This window comes from Lotus japonicus, chromosome 1 (genome assembly GCF_012489685.1).
Source record: "Lotus japonicus ecotype B-129 chromosome 1, LjGifu_v1.2".
NCBI classification, from domain to species: domain Eukaryota; kingdom Viridiplantae; phylum Streptophyta; class Magnoliopsida; order Fabales; family Fabaceae; genus Lotus; species Lotus japonicus.
Genome location: NC_080041.1, coordinates 6,271,015 through 6,296,582, shown reverse-complemented (window position 1 = coordinate 6,296,582; position 25,568 = coordinate 6,271,015). Strand labels below are relative to the sequence as shown.

The 25,568-nt window shown below is 39.7% G+C and overlaps 4 protein-coding genes across 4 annotated transcripts; 2 read left to right on the top strand and 2 right to left on the bottom strand.

Annotated features, from left to right (window-relative positions):
• Positions 1-99: 99 nt before the first annotated feature.
• LOC130710930 (uncharacterized) lies at positions 100-1,966 on the bottom strand. The gene is made up of 3 exons (XM_057560358.1): positions 1,640-1,966; positions 833-1,594; positions 100-360 (listed from the first exon to the last, which is right to left on the bottom strand). Exons 1-3 carry the CDS (start codon positions 1,964-1,966, stop codon positions 100-102), a joined length of 1,350 nt encoding a protein of 449 aa, XP_057416341.1.
• Positions 1,967-6,808: 4,842 nt separating this feature from the next.
• LOC130710853 (uncharacterized) lies at positions 6,809-10,312 on the top strand. Its single transcript, XM_057560254.1, has 2 exons — positions 6,809-7,844; positions 10,041-10,312. The coding sequence occupies exon 1, from the start codon at positions 6,809-6,811 to the stop codon at positions 7,655-7,657; it is 849 nt and encodes a 282-aa protein (XP_057416237.1). The 3' UTR covers positions 7,658-7,844; positions 10,041-10,312.
• A 2,366-nt stretch (positions 10,313-12,678) lies between these two features.
• LOC130710776 (uncharacterized) lies at positions 12,679-13,383 on the bottom strand. Its single transcript, XM_057560164.1, has one exon. The coding sequence runs from the start codon at positions 13,381-13,383 to the stop codon at positions 12,679-12,681; it is 705 nt and encodes a 234-aa protein (XP_057416147.1).
• A 5,694-nt stretch (positions 13,384-19,077) lies between these two features.
• On the top strand, positions 19,078-25,322 carry LOC130733262 (BTB/POZ domain and ankyrin repeat-containing protein NPR1-like). The gene is made up of 4 exons (XM_057585392.1): positions 19,078-20,498; positions 21,494-22,247; positions 22,652-22,843; positions 24,520-25,322. Exons 1-4 carry the CDS (start codon positions 19,905-19,907, stop codon positions 24,789-24,791), a joined length of 1,812 nt encoding a protein of 603 aa, XP_057441375.1. The 5' UTR covers positions 19,078-19,904; the 3' UTR covers positions 24,792-25,322.
• Positions 25,323-25,568: the final 246 nt, after the last annotated feature.

Below are 25,568 nucleotides of genomic sequence, written 5' to 3'. Positions count from 1 at the left end.
AGCTTTCAGCTAGCTTATCAGCTAAACATGACAAACATAGCTGCTTGATTCCAAATTACTTTCACCAAAGGGAACTGCTTGTTTCTTAGCTGCTTGATCCTACGTTCTATGATCCTTCGAGTATATTAGAATGTCGTCGATGAACACCACCACGAAACGATCCAAAAATGAGTAGAATATCTTATTCATGTAATCCATGAATACAGCAGGTGCAATCGTGACTCCAAGAAGCATCACAGAGTACTCGTAGTGTCCATAACGCGTCCTAAAAGCGGTCTTTTGGATATCCTCGTCCTTGACTCTAATCTGGTGGTATCCCGATCTCAAGTCAATCTTCGAGAAAACAACAGCACCCCTAAACTGTTCCAATATGTCATCAATCTTTGACAACATATATCGATTATTTATCGTGACCTTGTTCAACTATCGATAATCCACGCAAGGTCGTGATCGTCTGTTTTTCTTTTTCGTACTGGCGCCCCCCAGGGAGAAACGCTAGGTCGTATGGACCCTTTCTTGGTTAAATCCTCAAGTTGACTCTTCAGCTCGATCAGTTCTGTCGGTGCCATACGATAAGGTGCAATCGATATAGGTCCAGTGCCTGGGACTACATCGATGGTGAACTCTATATCTCTGATTAGGGGTATTCAAGGTACGTCCTCGAGGAATACATCTTCAAAGTATCGCACGACCTCTATTCCTTGCACTCCATTTCTCTTAGTATCGACCACGGTGTTAGTCAAAAGGGATCTCAAAGCTCCTTCTTTCAAAGAAGCTTCGAAAAGTACGAGTTCAAGAACTCGGCAAGTCCAGCATCAGGGAAGATAATTACCTTATTGGTGCAATCAAGAAGAACATGGTGGTGGAACAACCAATCCATGATTACATCCAATCCCTCTAGAGGTAAACATATCAAGTTTGCTACAAACTTCTTACCTAGGTATGTCCAAGGACACTCCAAACATGCAGCGTTGGCTACTCGACTCTTAGAAGTAGGGATAGATACTATCAGGTCAAACGGTAACTTTGACACATCTAGCTCTAACCTTGTCGCACAAGCTAAGTCTATAAAAGAATGTGTAGCACCATAATCAAATAGCACGATAAGAGAATTACCTGCAATTTCGCAGGTACTGCGGATCAGACCATCGTCTTCCTCAATTTCAGTTCCAATAATTGAATAGACTCTTCCACCAGCAGTAGGCCTCCTTGCCCCAGCAGCACTCACAACAGCCTCAACCTTAGGAGCCCTGCACTCTGCAGCAGTGTGACCTGGCTTGTTGCAATTCCAACACGCCCCAAGACGCTCAGAACAGTGGTTGGCATAGTGCCCCTTTTTGTTGCACCTGAAGCAAGTCACATCCTCCCGATTCACAGATGGGGTTCTTAGTGCAATTGCATTTCCCCCAGTAGGATAAAAGGACCCAGTAGCTGTCCCCCTACCCTGAAGACGAACGTACGGCTTCTTCTGAAAATTCTTGCCTCTGTCATTCCTTCCTTGGTTAGCCCTAGTCGGACCTCCACCTCCTTGGTGAGACCTGTTCAGACCTTGGTGTCTGCCCCTTGCGTTATCAATAGCCTCAATCCCCTTGGTCTTTTCCACCAGCACTTGGTAGCGATTTAGCCCTAGCGGTTGCACCGCCCTCTGCAACTCATAACTCAGCCCATCAATGAAGCGCTCGCACATATAGCCTTCATCCACTTGTCCACGAAAGTAGCGGAAATGTTTCGCCAACGACTCCAACTTAGAAGCATATTCCACCACGGTCATGCCTCCTTGACGGAGCCTCAGAAACTGTGCTTCCTTAGCAGCTCTAGCACTTGCAGGAAAGTACTTGTCCAGGAAAGCTCCACGGAAACATTCCCAGGTGATGGCTTGATGGTCGGCCTCCATCATATCCCTAGCCCCACGCCACCAATACTCGGCTTCACCAGTCAGCATGTAGGTTGCATAATCCACTTTCATCTCTGCAGCCGTACGCAAGAAAGTAAAGATCTTCTCCAATTCTTGGAGCCATAGGTCAGCTTCCTCCGGATCAAAGCCTCAAGAGAATTTCGGTGGATCCTGACACTTGAAGTCATTCAGACCCCTAGTCTGAGAAGCAGCCAGTTCGCGTTCCTCACGCTGCACGCGGCGAGCATTCTCTTCAGTTTGGTTTTGAGCCGCTACAATAGCAGCAGCAGCAGCTCGTTGGGCTTCAGCTTCCTCCCTCGCGGCAGTGTTGGCAACTTGTTGTGCCATCAGGGCAGTCAAGTTAGCAATGGCGTTCTCCATCGGGTTCATGTTGTTTTGACCTTGTACCTCGTTCAGTTGTGGACACCTTCTGTTCCTATTTTCATGAACAGTCAAAGACCACAACAGATACCCAGGTCAGAACAACACGAGGTTCCATATCAACTAACTATGTATATACCTATATATATACTCATTTCAAATGTATAAATAATCACTAGCTAGCATAAGGTTATTCACTTACGAATAACTTTCAGATTCAATCAATATAAGCAGTAATCAAGCACACTCTTCCTCCGATTGACACCCCATCAATCGGTCTCAGAGTTCAAACATCTTAAGCAGACACTCTACCCAAAAGCTCTGGTTTTCTCAACCAAAGCTCTGATACCACAAATGTAACACCCCAATTTCTCAACTGAGGAATCACATTAGTAACCTGACAAGTATAAGGACTATCTTGCAATCCTAAACACAAGGGTAATTTTTTTTAAGGACTAAACACATTGTCTCTAAAGCGAATACACCTGTCACTTGTTTAATAAACACTTCAACCATAGGTTTGGAACATAACCTAACCTTAATTAAACAACCCGTTCCCGACGTACAGTAATAGTCATTTACAATATCATAAGCAGGGTTCAAAATAAGTACGCATACTTAGACAGTGGCGAAAACAAGGTTTTAATAACAGAGTTTTCATAAGATGAAGAAGACTCAAAGCATAACCTACTAAGAGAAAACTAAACAACTTCTTCCGTCTCTACTCTTCCGCTTACTATCTCTCCTCCATCTCGTACATGGCTAAGCATCGCCGGAAGGCTCTTCACCGCCTAATAGCGTTAAGCGCCCAAACAACAAGTAGCAAACAGAAAGGGTTAACTCCGTGCAAATACTTCACATAAAAAGAGAAAAGCATGCTATTGCAATTTAATTACAAAACATGGTAATTAAACTCACAGTTTAATTCAACAACATAGGGTCAGATGTTAATTCCCTATAATGCAACTATATGCCGCTACAAAAAATGGATCGATCAATAACGTCTCGCAAGACGGGACAATGATAGGACACACCTCCTCATCGCCACTTATAGCGTCATACATGACGGGACAATCATAGGACACACCTCCTGATCGCCACTTAACGTCACACAAGACGGGACAATCATAGGACACACCTCCTGATTGCCACTGAACTTAAGCCCTATATGCCAAGTCAGTAAATATTCCCGAACCAAGGGTCAAGTCAGAATAACCACATGTTATTCATAATTTCAACAAGCATACTACATCAGATCGATAACAACATAGAAAACAGTAATGACAGAAACCAGTAAACGGACGAAGCCTCTTAGAAAACGGAGACGCACGTCTCAATAAGTTCACTCGGCCGAAGCCTCCAGAAAACATTTTCCCAGTTCAGCACAATAATCATAATCAAATGCCAATCAATATAAACATCTTCATCTCAAACGCAGGCAGTGCGATAAAAGCAGGCAAGACTCAAAGACACTCTATACTGAGTTACCATTACCTTAGAAAATTAATTGCTTCCGAAAATGCTAAGCTTCAAGATCCTAGCTTCTGCTCCCCAAAACTCAAGAACGTCCTCACACTCAAGACAAACACTCAAGAATTTTCACTAAAAACTAACTCAAAACAATATATTGTGATTTATGTGAGTGCTAAAGCTTCTCTGTAACCTCTCGAGTGTTTTCTTCATATGCAAAGTTATTTGATTGCTTCCATATATATAGGCCTCGAGTCCAAAGCTTAAGTGTGAAGCAATTGAGCCAATGGGTGCCACGTCCCACATGCAGCAAGCAAGAGCTGGAAGGATATTAATATATATCATGCAACAAAGCATGAGGTGCCATGCTTAGATACTTGTTCTTATCCTTAGTCATAAAGCTAGCAGGTGGTGGAACGTAAAGTTCGGTTGTGTCAAATGGTGATAGACTAAGGCATGCTGTAACACCCCGTTTTTAATTAAAATAATGTTGGTATTTTATTTTAATTAAGATTATATTGTATGGTGGTTTAATAGGTGATATAATAATATTTTAAGGAAATAAAATATTTTTTTTGTGATGCTAGGTGTGTTTTATGAAATGGAAGAGAGCTAGGGGTTGAAAGTTAGGATTAAAAATAGAGACAAGGACTAGGAGAGATTTTAGGATTTTTAGTTTAGCCCTTGAGGAATTAGGTTTAGATGGTTTAATAAGGATGGGGAAGCAGCTAAAGAAAAAAAAAAGAAGAGGACGCGTGAAAGAAGGAGAAAAAAAAAAGAAGGTTGTGCGTGAAGTAGCAGGAAGAGAGGGAGAGCGGATCGGCTTCGGAGAATTCGATCGGGAACGGGGAGCTGCACTCAATCCAAAGGTAAGGGTGGGATTTTGAGTTTCTAATGGAATTATGGTGAATGATATTAGGGATTTGGGAGATGTAGAATTGTTTCTGTTAATGATGTTCTGGAAATCTGATTTGAAATCCATTGATTTTGGGATTTTCTTTTGTGTGATTGAACGGGGTGAGGGCAGAACCATAGTATGCTAGGAGTTTTGGGTTGAGGTTCCCTTTTGATTTTCTTTATGATCACGCACATAAGGACTGTTAGGTAGCATGCTTGTTAGGTTTTGTGTCTTGTTTGATGAGAAACAACTTTAATCACTTATTTTGGAACATAAAACGGACTGGTCATTTTCCTGGAATGAACCGTGACTTTCGAAGCCTTTTAGAGCCTGTTTAGAGTGCTCGAATAATGTTGCGTTGAACTGAGAAAGTGTAGGCCTTTGAAAGAGCTTTCTGGAATGATATGGTACATAATTTTTGGTTGAGAGACGAGGTCTGTAAGTTCAGTTTAGTAAACCATGTTTTTCTGCGCTCTGTATCTGCTATCTCTGCCAGTGAACTTCAACGTGATTTTTCACCTTGTTAATGTGCCCAGAAAATTCTTTGATGAACTAGAAAGTGGTAGAGTTTTCTGTTAGCTTTTCAAATTGAGGTCATTTGTAATTTTTGAACAAGTAACGAATCCTGTAGGTTATCTCTACTGAAATATGTTTCTGCTGTGAGCGTAATTCCTGAACTGCTATATGATTTATGCACGGATTTGATGATGCTGTGCTGCTGTCCAAAATTTCCTGGGCTGGACAGTACACTTCGAGACCTGTTTTCGCCCAATTAGAGTGCTCAAATGAAGATGTGATCAACTAAGAAATTGTAGGACTTTAAGTTAGCTTTCTAGGCATATAAAATACATGATTTTTGGTTCAGTAACGAATTCAGGAGACCGCTTTTAGTGGCTGGTGTTCCTGCTGTTTTTCCAGATTACGGAAATTCTGATTGTTTTGGAAATATAATTAGATTTAGCTTACATGTTGTATGAAAGTTAATGTCTTTATGTGCCATGTATTAGCTATGAGGATGATGCATGTGGTTGAACACCTTTAGCATGAAATCCATAATTTATTTACCATATGTGATAGCTTCTTCCATGATTGCATGCTTAAGTGAGTTGTTTCATTGATTTGGTGCCAAAATTGCCTAAGATGTCAGGGTAATTGTATAGTTGATAAAAATGCATGTGTGCTGAATTGTGTTGTTTTAAGCGATGTTAGTGATGTAGTGATATAGGCGCAATGCCTCATGTTGAAGTGATGATTATGAGATGTATACGTCCTTTTGGGTCGCATAGCATCTGCATACTCTGTGATGGCCTGTATTGGCGATTTGTGATGAAGGCTTATGCCTTGTGCCTCCAATAATTGGCAATTAGTGATGAGGGCTGAAGCCCTGTTGGTACCACATACATATGCATAGTCATTGTTGTGTTCGAATTGTATCCGAGTCGATGACGTTATTTGTGACTGTTTTAGTAACTGAGCTATATGAATATAAAAAGAAGTGGTGTGGCATTAATCTAGCATATTTATTGCCATTCTTATATTTATGATACTCCATATCTCACCCCTTCTGTTTGAATGTTACCCTTGTTGGTAACGTGCAGGTAATCAGGAGGAGTAGTCTATAGCCTTTATTTCGAGTTGGAGTCCTTGCTCTGATACGTAGCACTTGGGGGGGGGGGGAATGGACGCTTGTTTTCCTTCTGTTATAATTTGAATTAAGTTGTTATTTGAGAAGTTGTTTCTGTTTTAAGTTGTGGGCAAGATACTATGTTTTCTTTAAGTTTTAAAGACATTGGATTCGTTGCATAACTATTTGTCAAAGTGAACTAGTTCAAAGACTAATTAACTGTCGCAAGAACATTTAAGTTTATTTATGAGTTCATCTCAAAGTTTATGTGCTATGTATCTGTTACAAGAGCATTATGTTAATGTTTTAAATGATTATGTAATGTCTCATGAGTGTTAAATTTTTTATCACTCTGATATGTGCAATACATATGTCGTTTAGAATTGGGGTGTTACATTAGTGGTATCAGAGCAATGGTTGGTCAGTGACCAAGTTTTTAGTATAATATATATTCTAATACTTACTGATACTCGATATGTGTAAGTAGCACTATCGAGCTGTTGTTTGATAAGAGTTGTTGGCTGTTTGGAGATTCAGGAAAATGGTTGCCGGAAGGAATGATGAAGCTATCGCTGAGACATTGGCAATTTTGGCTGGCGCCATTGGACAAGGTCAGCAAGCGAACCTTGGGAACCATAATCAGGATGAATTCTGTGCTTTGGGAAAGTTTCAGAGGAACAATCCGCCAACCTTTGAAGGAGCATACGACCCTGACAAAGCACAGGCATGGCTGAAAGCAATTGAGAAGATCTTTCGAGTCATGAATTGTACTGACGCGCAGAAGGTGCAGTTTGGCACCCATATGCTTGAGAAAGAAGCTGAAGATTGGTGGGACAACACTGTTCAGAGGTTTGAAGGTGATGGGATGGAGATTACTTGGGATCTTTTCAAGGGTGCATTTCTGGAGAAGTACTATCCAGAAGATGTGCGTGGAAAGAAGGAAATTGAGTTTCTTGAACTGAAGCAGGGTAATGGAACCGTGGCGGAGTATGCTACAAAGTTTGAGGAATTGATTAAGTTTTGTCCCCACTACAATACTGCCGAAGCTGAGAGATCTAAGTGTAACAAGTTTGTGAATGGTTTGAGACCTGAGATCAAGAAGGTTGTGGGATATCAACAGATTATTCGATTTTCTGACCTGGTTAACAGGAGTAGGATATATGATGAGGATAGCAGGGAAAGTGCTGCTCACTACAAGTCTTTGAAAGAGAAGAAAGAAAAGGGGCAATTCAGAGGGAAACCGTATGGGAATCCTGCTGATAAGGGTAAACAAGAAGCTGGTCATGACAAGAAGCCGAGTGGGGGAGGAGCTCCTAATCCGGTTAGGTGCTACAAGTGTGGTGTTGAAGGACATCGTTCTCCTGAATGTCCCAATTCAGAAGCAACATGATTTAAGTGTGGCAAGCTGGGCCACAAATCCTTTGAGTGCCTAGAAGGTAAAACTGTGGCATGCTACAGATGTGGAGAGCAAGGTCACATCAGTACTAATTGTGACAAACCCAAGAAGGATCCTGCAAGGGGGAAGGTGTTTGCTTTATCTGGTGCTGAGACTACTGCTGAGGATAGACTAATTCGAAGTACGTGCTTTATTAATGGTACATCTTTGATTGCCATTATTATTATGGGTGTGATGCATTCTTTATTTCATTGGAGCTTGAGAGTCAGATGAGGGAGTCCTACTCCGAATTGTTCGTTTAAGGAAATTTTCGAGGGCGAAAATTCTTAAGTGAGGGAGAGTTGTAACACCCCGTTTTTAATTAAAATAATGTTGGTATTTTATTTTAATTAAGATTATATTGTATGGTGGTTTAATAGGTGATATAATAATACTTTAATGAAATAAAATATTTTTTTTGTGATGTTGGGTGTGTTTTATGAAATGGAAGAGAGCTAGGGGGTGAAAGTTAGGATTAAAAATAGAGACAAGGACTAGGAGAGATTTTAGGATTTTTAGTTTAGCCCTTGAGGAATTAGGTTTAGATGGTTTAATAAGGATGGGGAAGCAGCTAAAGAAAAAAAAAAAGAGGACGCGTGAAAGAAGGAGAAAAAAAAAAAAGAAGGTTGTGCGTGAAGTAGCAGGAAGAGAGGGAGAGCGGATCGGCTTCGGAGAATTCGATCGGGAACGGGGAGCTGCACTCAATCCAAAGGTAAGGGTGGGATTTTGAGTTTCTAATGGAATTATGGTGAATGATATTAGGGATTTGGGAGATGTAGAATTGTTTCTGTTAATGATGTTTTGGAAATCTGATTTGAAATCCATTGATTTTGGGATTTTCTTTTGTGTGATTGAACGGGGTGAGGACAGAACCATAGTATGCTAGGAGTTTTGGGTTGAGGTTCCCTTTTGATTTTCTTTATGATCACGCACATAAGGACTGTTAGGTAGCATGCTTGTTAGGTTTTGTGTCTTGTTTGATGAGAAACAACTTTAATCACTTATTTTGGAACATAAAACGGACTGGTCATTTTCCTGGAATGAACCGTGACTTTCGAAGCCTTTTAGAGCCTGTTTAGAGTGCTCGAATAATGTTGCGTTGAACTGAGAAAGTGTAGGCCTTTGAAAGAGCTTTCTGCAATGATATGGTACATAATTTTTTGTTGAGAGACGAGGTCTGTAAGTTCAGTTTAGTAAACCATGTTTTTCTGCGCTCTGTATCTGCTATCTCTGCCAGTGAACTTCAACGTGATTTTTCACCTTGTTATTGTGCCCAGAAAATTCTTTGATGAACTAGAAAGTGGTAGAGTTTTCTGTTAGCTTTTCAAATTGAGGTCATTTGTAATTTTTGAACAAGTAACGAATCCTGTAGGTTATCTCTGCTAAAATATGTTTCTGCTGTGAGCGTAATTCCCAAACTGCTATATGATTTATGCACGGATTTGATGATGCTGTGCTGCTGTCCAAAATTTCCTGGGCTGGACAGTACACTTCGAGACCTGTTTTCGCCCAGTTAGAGTGCTCAAATGAAGATGTGATCAACTAAGAAACTGTAGGACTTTAAGTTAGCTTTCTAGGCATATAAAATACATGATTTTTGGTTCAGTAACGAATTCAGGAGACGCTTTTAGTGGCTGGTGTTCCTGCTGTTTTTCCAGATTACAGAAATTCTGATTGTTTTGGAAATATAATTAGATTTAGCTTACATGTTGTATGAAAGTTAATGTCTTTATGTGCCATGTATTAGCTATGAGGATGATGCATGTGGTTGAACACCTTTAGCATGAAATCCATAATTTATTTACCATATGTGATAGCTTCTTCCATGATTGCATGCTTAAGTGAGTTGTTTCATTGATTTGGTGCCAAAATTGCCTAAGATGTCAGGGTAATTGTATAGTTGATAAAAATGCATGTGTGCTGAATTGTGTTGTTTTAAGCGATGTTAGTGATGTAGTGATATAGGCGCAATGCCTCATGTTGAAGTGATGATTATGAGATGTATACGTCCTTTTGGGTCGCATAGCATCTACATACTCTGTGATGGCCTGTATTGGCGATTTGTGATGAAGGCTTATGCCTTGTGCCTCCAATAATTGGCAATTAGTGATGAGGGCTGAAGCCCTGTTGGTACCACATACATATGCATAGTCATTGTTGTGTTCGAATTGTATCCGAGTCGATGACGTTATTTGTGACTGTTTTAGTAACTGAGCTATATGAATATAAAAAGAAGTGGTGTGGCATTAATCTAGCATATTTATTGCCATTCTTATATTTATGATACTCGATATCTCACCCCTTCTGTTTGAATGTTACCCTTGTTGGTAACGTGCAGGTAATCAGGAGGAGTAGTCTATAGCCTTTATTTCGAGTTGGAGTCCTTCCTCTGATACGTAGCACTCGGGGGGGGGGGGGGGAATGGACGCTTGTTTTCCTTCTGTTATAATTTGAATTAAGTTGTTATTTGAGAAGTTGTTTCTGTTTTAAGTTGTGGGCAAGATACTATGTTTTCTTTAAGTTTTAAAGACATTGGATTCGCTGCATAACTATTTGTCAAAGTGAACTAGTTCAAAGACTAATTAACTGTCACAAGAGCATTTAAGTTTATTTATGAGTTCATCTCAAAGTTTATGTGCTATGTATATGTTACAAGAGCATTATGTTAATGTTTTAAGTGATTATGTAATGTCTCATGAGTGTTAAATTTTTTATCACTCTGATATTTGCAATACATATGCCGTTTAGAATTGGGGTGTTACACATGCATTGTCATTCTTTTCTCGTGTGAGAAGTTGGCACATGGCACTTTCTCAAAAGATTTCTAACAAGGAATACTAACACTGAATTGGAACGAAAATAATGGCTCTTTAGAGATGAAGTAAAAGTGTTAGTGTTTTTTTTTAAAACGAAAGGTATATTATTAATAAAGCCTAAGCCAAAATGAGCTAAAGGCAAGAACCAAGTACAAACTGAATCTGATAAGACTAAAGCATGAAAATACATCTTGAGCTGTGCTAAAAACCTTCCACTAACCCACAGAATGACGAAACGAAACCCCAAGAGAGAGCCTCATTAAAACCTTACTTGGAAAAACCCAGTGGGATAAAAATCAAGCAAGGAAAAAGAGTACCACAATCTTGGGGAAGTCATTCTGCACTAACAAGAGTTTGGTCGATCCGCCTAGACCTCGAACATTCCAGGTTAGTCATGGTCCTGACATGTCAGTTTAGATGAGGATGATTTTGTCGAATTTGAGCCTCTAAGCCTCGAAGCATCAGCGCTTCCGAGCCTCTCGGTTTCAAACCCAACTGTTTTCCAAGTAACTAAGTTCTCTGAGCCCGTGTCGACACTCCATCCTCCCCTTGCACTGGTTCTAAATAATCCGCTGGTAAAGGTTTAGGTTTATTCTTGCTGCCTTTTGGACGCCCACGCTGCGAACTTTTTTTAGAGGAATTTGTTTTTGGTGATTGTTCCAATCCCGGCGACACAGAAACGGGTGAAGTTTCACAACCGGGGGAGCTTGCAGGTTGGATTCGATTCTGAACTGGTGTCATATGAAGGGATTCATCACGCATGAGAGAAGAAGTAGAAACTTTCTTTCTAACTATCTGATTAGGCGTCGTATGAACGAACTTGCTGCAATTTTCATGTTGCTTCAGAGAAATTGAACTTGAAACGGGACCCACTAGGCTCAAAAACGAATTTTGATTATTAACTTGTGGTGGCAAACACGTCCTAGTCCATGGGAGCTGATTATTTGGACGTGGGTCCCTGCAATCAAAATTAAAATGCCAAGGATAATTGTTGTTTTGAATCAAATCTTTGGAATTAAAGGAAAAACCTGTAACTGAATATCTCTTCTCCTGATTTTGAATGTTTTTATCCATGATTTGTTTATCTTTACTCAATATTCCATCAGCTTTTAAATTCTCCATCCATCCCTCAATCTCCTCCAAAGAATAGCCTGCATCAATGATATCACGTAATTGTTCCTTTTGTTCCGCCACAGAATTGAGTGCAGCCATTAACGACAACAAATTTGAATTTGAATTTGGCCCAAAAGATTCCTTCTTCTCCGGCTGGTTGTTCTTCACGGCCTCCTCCTCTGGTGAGATACCGTCGCCGCCTTGCACCGCTACAATTCTTGCGTCTCCGCCGCTCCTCAAACCCTCCAAACCGCCATCCCTGTAAATTTCATCTACTTCGTCAGGATCAATAGTTGTTGCCGAGCCAAGATCCTTGTTATCATCTTCTTGAGCTTCATCTTCCTGTACCTCATCATCTGCTTCAACCTCCTCCTCTTCAGAATTATACACCTTTACCGGAGTGGACGGCATATCCTCAACTACGCCATAGTCGTGTGCTTCCACATCCTTCTCAACCAGGATTATAAAGGATGTGCCCCCAACATCAACAGCCATCGTGAAACAATGTAAAAGTGGATGGTTCATGCGAACTAACACACGAGCGAAATCCGCGCGATGTCGTAGCACAGTTGGAGTGTCGGCTAAAACAAACGTTCCTAACTTGTTTCCTATTGCAGCGAAAAAAGCTTCGTTCCATAAGCCCAACGGAACTTGCCATAAGCGAATCCAGACAAAGTGCGACGTGCCGAACGTGAACACAGAACATGGTTTTACATCCGTAAGCAACTGTTCCAGGAAGAAAGCACATTCTGTGATAGTGCTGTCCATCTCTTCCTTATTTTCAAACTCCAATATCACTTCACTAGCTCCAAGCGGGATTAATCTGAAATTGAACAAGCCAATTTGACTAAACTCCTCCTGTAGAATCTCAACTGGCTTAAGTGAAAGTGTGCGAGCCTGAGCACACCTTTGAACCCACGTTTCATCCATGTCTGTTGCAAGAAATTGTAATTGACTTGATTCTTTTTTCCTAGAAGGCCAATCTGTTTCATGCTGTTTCTGAGCTACAACATCTTGGTTATTCGCTATATTTTCCTCCTTCAATTTCTAGCCACGAATTTCATATTGATGCTTCCCTGGCGGCGGAACTCTATCAGTTTGAAAAGTTCTTTGGAATCTCGCTTTTTGAACTACCAAATAGTTTCCTTCAAGTCTCAGTCCATTGAACTTACGTATTGCTGCTCTGGCTTCATCATCACAAGTAAAACGGACAAATCCGAATCGAAAGCGACGATGGGGTTTCTTTTTTTGCTGAATAAAAACCTCACGTAATCTTCCTGCTTTCGCAAATATTGCTCTCAATTTTGCATGAGTAATCCTATCTCCCAATCCATCAACAAAAATTGAAAAGGATCCTGGTAGCAGATTTAAACGCTGCTGGTTATTTCCTTGGCTTTGGGAACGTCGAAACTGGTACCGTAGTGAAGCAGATTTGGAGCCTTCCCCTTGGATATGCGCCGGTGAGATCTGCCTTTGCTGAACTCGTTCATTGTTTCTTCTAGTCTCGCAACTGCGCTCTGCCAATAACACATCCCTATAGGTTCTTCGTCCATGAAAACTTTCACTCCAGTATCTTCCTTGCTCCAAGTTCGTGCCACAGGGCCTCCGCTGGTGATTGTTGTTCTGCATAGGAAGCCGCCATTCATTGGACTGCCGTGAATGGCGACAGAGCTCTGGCCACCACCGGCTGCCCCAACGCCACCTATCCGGCGGCTCCACTCTCCTAGGGTGGAAAACCCTAGCAGAGCCCATTTTTCACTCCAATAACACTAACGAGTATATTAATTAAAAAAAGTGTTAGTGTTAATTCATACAGTGTAAGATTTAACTTATAAAGCTATAAAAAAAATATTAGGAAGATGAATCATTATCCCAAAAATTATGATGAATTCTATAGTATAATCTAAGATTACTTTGAGCAAAATTAAGTGATCAAGAAACGAAGTTCTAACAAAAATATTATTATTAGATGACATATATGTCTATATATCTTCTTCTTCTGTCTTACACTTTGTTTGGTAGAGGGAGGTTTGGATAGAGAGAGATGGAGAAGAGAGAGTTAGGGGGAAGTATGTGTGTTTCGTAGGTGAGAGGAGGGAGATAGAGGGGAGAAAAAGTGGTGGGTCCCACCACTTTTTTGGTCTCTCCAAATTGAAGAGAGATTGAAGAGAGATGAGTGAAGACTTGATTTACACTATGTTTGGGGTCTCTCTCTTCTCTATCTCTCTTCTCTTTAAATCTACTCTATTTCTCACCTATTTCTCTCTACTCAACTTCTCTCTTCTCTACTCTCTCTTCTCTATCTCTCTCTTCTCTACCAAACAGAGTGTTAGTCACTTTCGTGACTTTCTTTTTTTTTTTTTTTCCTTTTCTTCTAAACTTTCAATTTTTCTTTTCTATTATTTATTTATTTAGAAAAATAATATTATTAATAATACACTCATTTATATAAACACACAAGGCACAAATAACACATCAACTTAAGCTTAATAGCGTTTATCGCTATTAAACCGATAAATAACTAGTTAATTAATCGCATAAATTATCCGGGTCTTACAGCCACGGCCACCACCACCATCACCACACCACCGCCTCCGCCACCTCAACCGCCATTGTCATCATCGCCACTACTAGATACTGTTTGACCCACCACCACCACTACTGCCACAACCACCTTCCTCCACCGCTGCCACTACCGCCGCCACAACCCTCCACCATCGTCACCACCACCTCCCTCCACCACCGCCGCCACCCTAACCACTACTCAGCATCATCGTTGCCTCCTCTACAACCACCATCCTCCATCACCACCATCGTCATTATCGCATCCACGTCAGCTGCCACCACCATCTTTTTCACCCGTTAACACCATCTTCATTTTTATAATATACATCATTATTCAATATTTCATAAAAGATATGATTATATTAATTTAAATGAAATGATGAGTTATAAAATTATATAGTATATAACCAAACACCTTATAATATTGAGTTTTTTATCAGGCCGAATACAATCAAATCTTATACTATATAAGATACTAAACGGGCCATAACACATTCATCTATATCATGTAATTTCCAATATAAACAAATACCATGTACATATTTTTTTCCTTTTTTTATACATACACCTTTTAACTTTATTTTTTGTTTCATCCAACGATGATGAAAGAAAACACGTGGCTAAATCGTGGGAGGCTTAGCAGCGCAAGAGAAGATGAACTCGAGAGCAGCGGAACAGAGCTCTTCCACCGGCACCGGCACCGGCACGGTCGTATCCACCACCATCCTCGGCACATCACCCACGTCGTACTCCGTGCAACCACCGTACCCTTCCAGAAGCTTCTGAAGATCCTCCCACGTAGCAGGCTTATGTCCTCCTCCTCCTTCTCCGCCGCGCTCCTCCAGCCTCCGACGCCACTCGGCGTGGTCTCCAGGCCTGCACTCGATGATTATGATTCGGGCGCCGGTATCGGCGGCGAGGTGGCGGAGGCGGTGGAGGTGGGCGGGACGGGAGAGCGGGGAGTCGAGGATTACGCTGAGGCCGAGGCGGAGCTGCGTGGCGGCGATCTGCCAGATGGCGTCGTATGAGAGGTTGTTGAGGAGGGACGGCGGCGAGGTTGGCTGTAACGGGAGGGTGCAGTCTTTGACGTCGTCTTTGTCGATCAGAGGGATTCTGAGGGTGGTGGCTATGGATTTTGCTAACGTGCTCTTGCCACTACCTGGGTGACCTTTCATTGCTATTATCACTGGTACCTCTAGTTTCTCCATTTTTCTGTGCTTTGCTTGCTTCTGGTGCTTTCTTCAAATTCAACCACAAGCAACCATGGCTATTTTCTTTAATTTTTTCAATTTTTGGGGTAATATTTTATTTTGGTTTAATATCATTTAGTAATATTTTAATAACAGCCACTTGAATTCGGAAGGGGTTAGTATGGATAAAGGATAAAGATTGATGTGCATGTAGAGCACCACTAAGGATAAGAGATAAGTGACACATATGATATATGATGTGATATGACCGAGATATATAGAGAAAAAGTGGTGTCTTGGGGTGTAAGCACTATGTAGAGGTCTATGAATCATCACTCCTATATTGTTTTTCTTCCCGCATGGTTGCATACAAAATTATTCATTCACATCCGAGATTCATCTCCACATTGAGAGAGATAGAAACAGAAGATAAAATTTTGAGAGATGTGATGAATGTCGAGAAAAGAAGAATGAGAAAAAAAAAGGTTATGGATAAGAATGAATAATGTTATCTTCACATCTCTCTTTGAGGTGGAGAGAGGTGGAAGGAGGAGAGAGATAGAAAGAAAAGAAAAAGTAAGAGAGAGAAAATATGAGACGTGATAGATGATAAAAAGAGAGAAATAAAAATAAAAAGATGTGGAAATTGAGTGTTTAAAAAATGAGGTGTCTATATATCATTACTGGATAAGAATATGATAGAAAAGAAAGTGACTATTAGTCTATGAAAGTTGTTTGGGTTTTGTTTTATGTGCTGTTGTCACTTGTCATGGTAGCTAGTATTATGATTTATCTAACACTACACCACACTGAAATTTGATGAATGGTTTCTGAAACTAATATGATCAAACATAATCCAATCAATCAAATCGGTCTAAGTTGAGTATAATTCTTTTTCTCAGTAGTGCTCTACTTCGGGTGGTGCTCCTCCGATCCTTCATATGTGTGGTATTATGCGCCCATGACACCCGCGAAGACATTCTAACGTTAAAGTCATCGGTGTTGATGGTAAGCAAATTTTTTTATTAGAAGTGTGTGTACCTTAGTTCATTTGACCCCTATTCATGTAGGAAGAGGTCAAAATATTCTAGGTTCAATCAGTGTTGTTTGAATTCTTAGGTGCAATGTGGTTCGTTATGAGCCTCTTGATCCTTTAGGTCAAACATCCTTCCTGCATATGAGGGATGGTGGATCCACGCTTTGCAACTTGTTCTTCTCATCTTCGAACAGGCTGCTTGGCATTGAGGATTGGGTTGCTACCCTTGGGGAATTCCAGTGGGAAAAACGTCGGGAGAAGCGGTTCGAAACCTCTTCTTGATCCTGACCTTAAATCGTTGGGTATAAGTTGTGTATCGCCTAGCGCATGCTGTTAAGTCGCAACTCGGCGGCAACTGATGTACAAGTGTTGCTATGACTGTTGAGAGTTGTGTTTTCCTATTATTGTAAGTTGGCTTAGGTGTGGGGTTTGTGGTCTGCATGACGATCGATTGGAGTGTCTGGTACTTCCGTTTTCGAGTTACATGAGATGAGGATTTCCTTCCGCCGTAACTCGGTATGGCATGAATAACTCGGTCTTGGTATATGGTTCTTAGCCATGCCGGAATAGTAGCCCCTAGCTCTGACCTTCTCATTGAGTGATGACTGTCGAGGTATAATTTAACTCCGTCTAGGTATATGGTGCCAAACCATATATATACTGGAACATGATGAATTTTTCTTAATAAGATACGGTCTAGAAATGGTTGTATTTGATATAATCTAGAAACAATTAATTGATGAAGAGCCAAATGAAGTAAATTGCACAATTTGAAGCTTTATGTTCTGTTGCCTACAACTTATACTAAGAGATAAAGCAGCAAGCAGGGAGATCTTAGTCCATCCTAGTGAAGTGCCCTGGTAATCTGTGATCATAGTATATACTTTTTTCAAGACGCATATAGGGGAAAACATATTAACATGTGCATGCTTACTGCAACGTGCATTCGAACATGATTGGTAGCTGCTCTTTAATCAACACTCAACAGAGAACAAATCACTAAAAGGAATGAACAAGTTAGAGTGTGTTTGCTTCCATGTTATGCATCACGAGAATCACATTTGGAGCTTCAAAAACTACTATTTAGAGCTTCTAAATTAAGCGATTATAGCCCCGGGGGTCTGAATATCATATGATTTTCAAAGTTCAAACATACACTTATTTACAAATAAGACATCTTTAACCCTCTTTAAGGTTGATGAGTCTGGCTTAACCAACAGTCCCCTATTAATTAAGTGTTTGGGTTAGCTTTTGGGAGACCCCAAAAGTAGTTCCTCCCTACCAAAACAAATTTGAGGCACATAGATGGTCCAAATAATAACATTTTCCACCAACATCACTGTTGATGGCTCCCACAAACACTTTCTGACAAATGTGTGTGAATGCAATCAAGACACATCTAAAGCATACTTGTCCTCACATGAGGAGGACTTGGGATTGTACTATCAAGCTGTGCTTTAAGTAGTGTTGATGAAACTTCCGTATGATATTTCTTTTTTTTCATTCTGATCAGTCCTAATCTAAAATATGGAGTACAGCTGGGTCTTCCATAAGGCAGATTGGGTGGACCGGGGACATATAAATATGCAGGCTTTGCATTCACACATTTCTGCACAACAAACAGGACAACTTGGTAGTCCAATATGTATTTACACCCCGTTTGGAAGAGCTTATTTAAGCTTATCTGATAGCATAAACTCTTATGTCAGTGTTTGAAAGAGCTTATGCAAACAGCTTATGGCAGACCATAAGCTGTTTTGAGCTTATTTTCATAAGCTATTCATGAATCATGATAGCTTATGAAAAAGAGTTTATGCTTATATATAATTTATTTTCAATTTATTTCAATAAAAATTTTAAAATAGCTTATGTATAAGCGCTTATGACATAATGACTTATGACCATAAGAGCTTAATTAAGTTGTGTTTCCAAACGGGACCTTAGTCTAAATTGAATTTCAAGATGAAGTCTTTCAAACCTAATTAGAATGATCTCATTATGACAGCAAGTGACTTTGTAGAGTGTTTCATTATGCTATGTGATTTCCTACAATGAATAACTATTTTTAGTGGAAAAGTACTAGTGTGAAAATGGAAAGAACTCCAAGAATCAGAAACAGCTAAATCCAAATAAAAGAACAAAGAATCAGATGTGTTCCTTGAGTGTAGGACACTCACCAATGTTCATATTCCTTTCAGATTTGCCATTTCTACGTTCATGTAAAAAGTCTTGAATATTTCCATTCAGAATATGTGTGAAAAACGTTTATCTATCCCTTTATTACCTTTTAGAACTGTTTCCAGTTTTGGCGAATACAATATTTCAATAATCTTTCCACACTCAGTCTCTGACACCTGAGAATTTAGCATCATTGGAACAAAAGAGAATAAGATAAGGTTTATTTCTAACACGTTGTAGAATCATCAAATATTTTAATTTTTTAAGAGCATCTTGACATAAATGAACAATCCAAACCATATCTGAAATTAGTGCTAGCTGTAGGGGCCATGTCCTGCATTAAATTATACTTTCTGCAAAACACTTGTTAATTTAACTAATCATGCTTAAATCCTCTTCCAATCCCATGTTGTCCATAAACATTTAAAAACTATGCTGATAAATATGAAAGCTACTTGTTGTGGACATAATATAATATAATATTCTATATTATAAAGTTCAACCAGACTTGAGAAACCTGGAAGAGGATCATCAAAATTAAAAAATCACAAAAAGTTCCAGTTTTCTTTCCTTTTCTGAAGGAACCCAGGGAGTTTCAGTTACCTATCAGCAATTCATCAGCTAAACACTCTCTCCCTCTCTGTGTTTTTTTTTTCCCTATCTTCTCTTTCCATTTTGTTGGTCAACTTTTGCTCATTACACCCCCTGAGTCTTCATAGTTAGAGCCTTTTGAAGCATAACCTGAAGTGAAGAAATCCATCTTCTTCAGTCTATCTGGTTTTGTAGCCTTTTGAAGCTTCCTGTGTCAGTTGCTCAAGATTCATCTCTAATTCATTCTTCCAAGCTTCTGCTGAGTTCATCTTCTTCCATCTCAACTCAAAGAGTGACCCTGTATTTAATATTTGATTCTTCTTTTCCACTCTTGCCCACAACAATCAAGTGCTAAAAGTTCATACTTTTTGGTTCTCACTACTTAATAAGTCCTATGGGTCATTAGATGGACCACACCATAATACAAATCATCTCAAATTTTGTTTCTAGGGGAATCTCAAGTTTCTTGCTTTACTTGCAAGTGACTCTGGTGCTGTGCTTGGGGGGAAGTCCAATCAGTACTGTAATTTTACTTATTTGAGCTTTGTTTAGCTATAGAATATGTGGGCTTGTTATGTTTAGCAATGTTTGGATGAGCTAATTTTTCCTCAAAATCAATTCTGACACCCAGAAGCTAGTCATGTATGCTGCTTCTCAAAATTTACTGAGATGGATACTTAAAGGACTCTAATATCTCCTATTGCTTCTAGCAAATGAAGGCAAGCATGCCTTTGACTCAATTGGAACCTGGTTTATTTGGGGTCATGGATAATGTTAACGAAGCATCGTCATCCTTAAGTTTTGTATCATCTCACTTGTCAAATTGTGCTAGCAATCACAACATATCTTCCTCTATCAGCAATGATGGGGAAAATATTGAAGTTTTAAGTCTGAATAAGCTCAGTGGAAGCCTTGAGAAGTTATTAACTGATTCTGAGTATGATTATAGTGATACTGAGGTTGTTGTTGAGGACATCCCTGTGGGTGTTCATCGCTGTGTATTGGCCTCACGCAGTCAGTTTTTTCATGAGCTTTTTAAGAAAGGAAGTAATGGACCAGTGAAGGAAGGGAAGCCAAGGTATCTCATGTCAGACTTGGTGCCTCATGGCCCTGTTGGATATGAAGCTTTCATCGTTTGCTTGCATTATTTGTATACTGGAAAGCTAAAGGCTTCACCGCCTGAAGTTACACATTGTGTTGATGAAGCTTGTGTCCATGATGCATGCCGCCCTGCTATCAATCATGCTTTGGAACTCATGTATGCTTCTGCTACTTTTCAGATGAAAGAGCTTGTTTTTGTTTTTCAGGTATGTTGTGCTTTCGGTTGCTGTTTCTTGGTTCTTTTTCCTTTACTTTATTACTCATTGTTGTGTAGAAGAGATGAAGGGTGATTAATTGTGAGCAATAAACTAAAGGCATGTAAAATCACTTTGGGTTGAATAGCATAAATCACACCTTGTTGATATGTCTTCTAGTTATTTTTTTCACTTTAGGCATCTCTGTCCGTGAAATAGCATGTTTGGATGAACTTTTATTTTCTCATAATCAATTGTGATACCCAGAAGTTGCTCAGTGCATGCTTGGGAATTCTTTTCAATTGATTCTAAAGCCAGAATCAATTCTAGGGAGAAGCTTATTTGAGTAGCTTTTGGGTTTCATAATTGATTCTGAATAAAGAGAAGTTGACCCAAACATGGTAACTGAGAAACTTCTTTCCATAATTATTTTTGTCTTAAGAGCCAGTTATAAAATGATCCCCAAATATACATTAAGTAAAATACTACAAGATAAAATAATCCCAAAGTTTAGCTAAGAATAACAGAAGATGGACACTATTTTCATACTCTTACAAGTTTAGGAAATTGTTTCAAGATCTACATCATTACCATGTGTTCATCACTTCAGCTATGTTTCAAGTGAATAAATTTTGAAATAAATCCACACCCAGCAAATGTGTCTACCTACTACTATATGCACCTTTGTCAATGGAGCTTTTTCTGAACTTACCAATGTATCAATGATAACATGCTCCATTTAGTTTCCTTTTATCAGTACAGACTTCAAGTTTTGATATATTTCTAGATGAAATGTTATTGGCCTAACTTTCCACAAATTCAATCTAATGACATAGGTTCTGTTTCCCTGTATTTTGGTGAATCTTATTAAGACCTGACACTTTAATCTTCAAAGAGTGATCTCTTTCTTTTCCCTTGTGCTAAGGGATAGCCTTAGTTACTTGCCTTTGCTTTGATATTTGCAACCTTCTGCTGAAATGATCTAATGTAAATATCTATTGATGTAGCGTCATCTCCTAAGTTTTGTTGAAAAAGCTTTTGTGGAAGATGTCATTCCTATTCTTATAGCTGCTCACCACTTCCAACTAGACCAGCTTGTTTCTCCGTGCACTCAGAGAGTAGCAAGGTCTGATCTTGACAGCATATCTTTGGAAAAGGAACTCCCTCATGATCTTGTGACTGAAATCAAATCACTCCGGGTCCAATATGTGCCGGAATCCGCGCCTAATGCAATGGAATTGGAGCCTTTGAATGATAAGAATATCAGGAAAATCCTTAAAGCATTGGACTCTGATGATGTTGAGCTGCTGAAGCTTCTTTTAAATGAATCTAGTGTCACTCTAGATGATGCCTATGCCCTCCACCATGCCTGTGCCTACAGTGATTCTAAGGTTGTCAAAGAAGTTCTTGCTCTAGGATTGGCTGATATACTCATTAGAAATCCCCGGGGATACACGGTTCTTCATGTGGCCGCAAGAAGAAAAGATCTATCCATTTTGGTTGCACTGCTGAACAAAGGGGCTTGTGCATCAGAAACCACTCCGGATGGACAAACTGCTCTTTCAATTTGTCAGAGGATGACAAGGTGCAAGGATTATCATGAGAAAACAATGCAGGGGAAGGAATCTAACAAGGACAAGCTCTGTGTTGATGTCCTTGGGAGAGTGATGAGAGAGAATTCCATGTCTGTGAATATGTCTGTTTTGTCTCAATTAACTGCTGATGACTTGAACATGAGTCTGGATTACTTTGAAAACAGAGGTAGGGCCTTAACATGTCATTCCACAATGAAATGATCTACAATCACTTCTGGTTAAAAATTACAAGTCTTATCGCATGTTTCAATCAGCTTCTCTTTTCAGAATTAGTTCTGAAACTCAGAAGCTCCTTTCAGAAGTTTCTCCCCAAAATTGATTATGCCTTAAATCAATTGTATATAAGTTTCCAAACATGCACTAGCTTCTGAGTTAACGGGTCTTGAATTCTATGCAAATTGTGAAACCATACACAATATTGATCACTTTTATTCAAAGAAAACAGGTTCTGGACCTTTGAGTTATACTATTTTACCAAAGGAAAATGCATGCATCAGAATCACAACATAACAATGTGTATACGATGCGTTTAAATTTGGTGATGAACATAACATTCTTCATATGTTGCAGTTGCATTTGCTAGGCTGTTCTTTCCTGCAGAGGCTAAGGTAGCCGTAGAGAATGCTGAAGCAGATTCCACAATGCTATGTTCATCAGATTTACTGAAGGGCTTGAGTAGCAATCTGAAAAAAGTAGATCTAAATGAAACTCCCTCTGTTAGAACCAGAAAACTTCAGATATTGCATGCCCTTGTAAAAACAGGTACGTCCACGAGTATTTTCAAATAGATTCCTTATAATATCATTTTAGAGTGGTGATTTTTTATGAATCAAATCATAAAATGTAGTAAAGAAACTTTTCATGAATCAAATCATACTATGTACTCACAATTGGTTTTGAATAAAATTGATTTTGGAAAAATAGATTCTAGTAGAAGTGAGTTGAATGTAAAATGATTTATGTCTAAATACATTTATGAAAAAGTGATTTTTGTAGGGTAATATTATGAACTCCAGTAAAATGTCACAATCATGTTCAACGCGTAAGCTGATCTCTCTAACTTCTATCAGAACTGATTTTGGGACTAAAATCAATTCTCCCAAATATATTGCCATCCATAATAAATTTTAGGCTTAAATGCATTTGGTGCCCCTGATGTATTTCAAAAGTGCAAATGATAACCCTACTCTTTTTTTGTAAACGTTTGTACCCCCTTGTTTTGAGAAAGTACACCGAATGCCCCTCCGTCAGGTTGACGTTAAAATCCTAACGGAGGAGCTGACGTGGATATTACCCTCATTCACGCTCTCTCTCTTCTCACTCACTCGACATCTCTCTTTCTCTCTTCTTCTCCAAACCCATTTTCCTCTTCTTCTGATACAGCACCATGAATCATCACCCTCACCATGTTTCCCTCCTTCCTCTCACGCCAGCAACGACCGCGTGCCAGCCACCACCACCGCGCCCTCCTCACGCGAGCCAGAGCACCACCACCTTCTCCCTCACGAACCAGCACCATCAAGCCATCATTTTCCTCTTCTTCTGATACAGCAGCAAGAATCATCACCCTCACCATGTTTCCCTCCTTCCTCTCACGCCAGCAACCACCGCGTGCCAGCCGCCACCACCGCTCCCTCCTCACGCGAGCCAGAGCACCACCACCTTCTCCCTCACGAACCAGCACCATCAAGCCATCATCTTCCTCTTTTCCTTACCTCTGGTTCAGATACGAGCACACCACCAACGTCCAGCACCACCGCGAGCACCATCATCACCAACATGATGAGAAACAACAGAGAAATAGAGGAGAAACCAAACCCTAGCCGCCACCTTCAACCTCCGATCTCCGGCGAACCGCTCACCTTTTGGAGAAACCAACACCATGGCTAAACTCCCCTCATCATCCGCTTCAAAACCCCTCAATCAATTTGACGATCGGCCACCGTCACTCCGGCGACCGCCACCACCGCCACTGGCGTTTCTCCGGTGAGCTTTGTTATGAGAAAGAAGACCAATTTCTTGAAGCCTTTGTCATTTTTCCTTTTTTTTGTTTTTAGTTGATAAAATCCACGTGGCATTAGAGAAAATAAAGGAAAAAGTAAAAATAATATCCACGTCAGCTCCTCCGTTAGGATTTTAACGTCAACCTGACGGAGGGGCATTCGGTGTACTTTCTCAAAACAAAAGGGGTACAAACGTTTACAAAAAAAGAGTAGGGTTATCATTTGCACTTTTGAAATACATCAGGGGCACCAAATGCATTTAAGCCTAAATTTTACTCTACCAGAATTGATGAGTTTCCCAACGGGAAAACAAACACTTACAGATGGAAATGAACTTGATGTAACTTGCAATTGTAGAAAGAGAAAGAATCAGGATGGTTTCATGTTCATGGTGTTACTAAAACTCCTTGAGTATATTTTTTGAACTATCTACAGTGGAGAATGGTAGGCGCTTCTTTCCCCATTGCTCTGAGGTGCTTGACAAGTTTCTGGAAGATGACATGCCTGACGTTTTCTTCCTAGAGAAGGGTAGTGAAGAAGAGCAGAAAATGAAGAAAGCGCGCTACATGGAACTGAAAGATGAGGTGCAGAAGGCATTTCACAAGGACATAGCTGAAAACAACTGTTCAGGTTTTTCATCTTCAGTGTCTTCCTCATCATCCTCAACTCGTAGGGTAGGTCTTAACCTCAGAGTGAGGAAAAAATGAAGTCCATGTTTTTCTAAAGTTGTCACTAGAATAGAAGTTTTGGCTTCTTGCAGTAGTGTTGCAAATTGAAAGTTGCAACAACAGTTGCATATTTTCCCAAATAAGATGTTATGTTAGATAAGATGTATTAGAAAGGAATATGGGAGATTTTTACTAGCTTGGTGTACATGCTTATAGTAGTTGCACCAAAAGAAAAATGGAAAAAGAAGGGAAGGTGTACATTTTTTCCTTCAAAAGGAAATGAGCCACTCTCAGATATGGCCCTTCAAATATACCTTCATAGCTGAAAATTACTAGCTGTGAATTGCTTTTCTTGGGCAATTACGCCCCAATCAGCATTTTTGTTTTTTGGTCAACAATTATCCACCAGTACTGTTTCTTGTCCTCAAAGTCAAATATCAGTCAACATTGCATTGGTCAAAAAGGCAGGGCCACAAGTAAACACACTGGAATGTATTGAATCGTTGAACATGTATGTAGTGGTTTGGTTAATTATGGAAAATAAGCAACTTGTTGAATGTTTGTGCTAAATTTAAGACTACATAATCCTTTTTTAGGTTATATGTATATATTTTGACTATCCACTTAAGATTTTACTATGCCACCAACTATGGTTTCATACTTTCATTCAACAATGCATTGAAGGGCTCTTCCCATTAATTGATAAATAAGTGATTCTTTAGTAAAAATTTGCATTTTAGGATTAATAAATAGGGCTTAGAGAGCTTCTGTGATTAGATTGCTTAGTTTACATACTTCTTAAATTGCCAACCTATA

Excerpts from the sequence above, each read along its gene's own strand:
- LOC130710853 (XM_057560254.1), top strand. The coding sequence starts at position 6,809 with ATGGTTGCCGGAAGGAATGATGAAGCTATCGCTGAGACATTGGCAATT.
- LOC130733262 (XM_057585392.1), top strand. The coding sequence starts at position 19,905 with ATGAAGGCAAGCATGCCTTTGACTCAATTGGAACCTGGTTTATTTGGG. Across the intron at positions 22,248-22,651 it reads GGATTACTTTGAAAACAGAG|TTGCATTTGCTAGGCTGTTC; the intron begins GTAGGGCCTTAA and ends CATATGTTGCAG. Across the intron at positions 22,844-24,519 it reads GCATGCCCTTGTAAAAACAG|TGGAGAATGGTAGGCGCTTC; the intron begins GTACGTCCACGA and ends AACTATCTACAG.
- LOC130710776 (XM_057560164.1), bottom strand. The coding sequence starts at position 13,383 with ATGGGCTCTGCTAGGGTTTTCCACCCTAGGAGAGTGGAGCCGCCGGAT.
- LOC130710930 (XM_057560358.1), bottom strand. The coding sequence starts at position 1,966 with ATGAAAGTGGATTATGCAACCTACATGCTGACTGGTGAAGCCGAGTAT. Across the intron at positions 1,595-1,639 it reads GTTATGAGTTGCAGAGGGCG|ACCAAGGGGATTGAGGCTAT; the intron begins GTGCAACCGCTA and ends CTGGTGGAAAAG. Across the intron at positions 361-832 it reads TTCTTGATTGCACCAATAAG|TTTAGGGGTGCTGTTGTTTT; the intron begins GTAATTATCTTC and ends ATATTGGAACAG.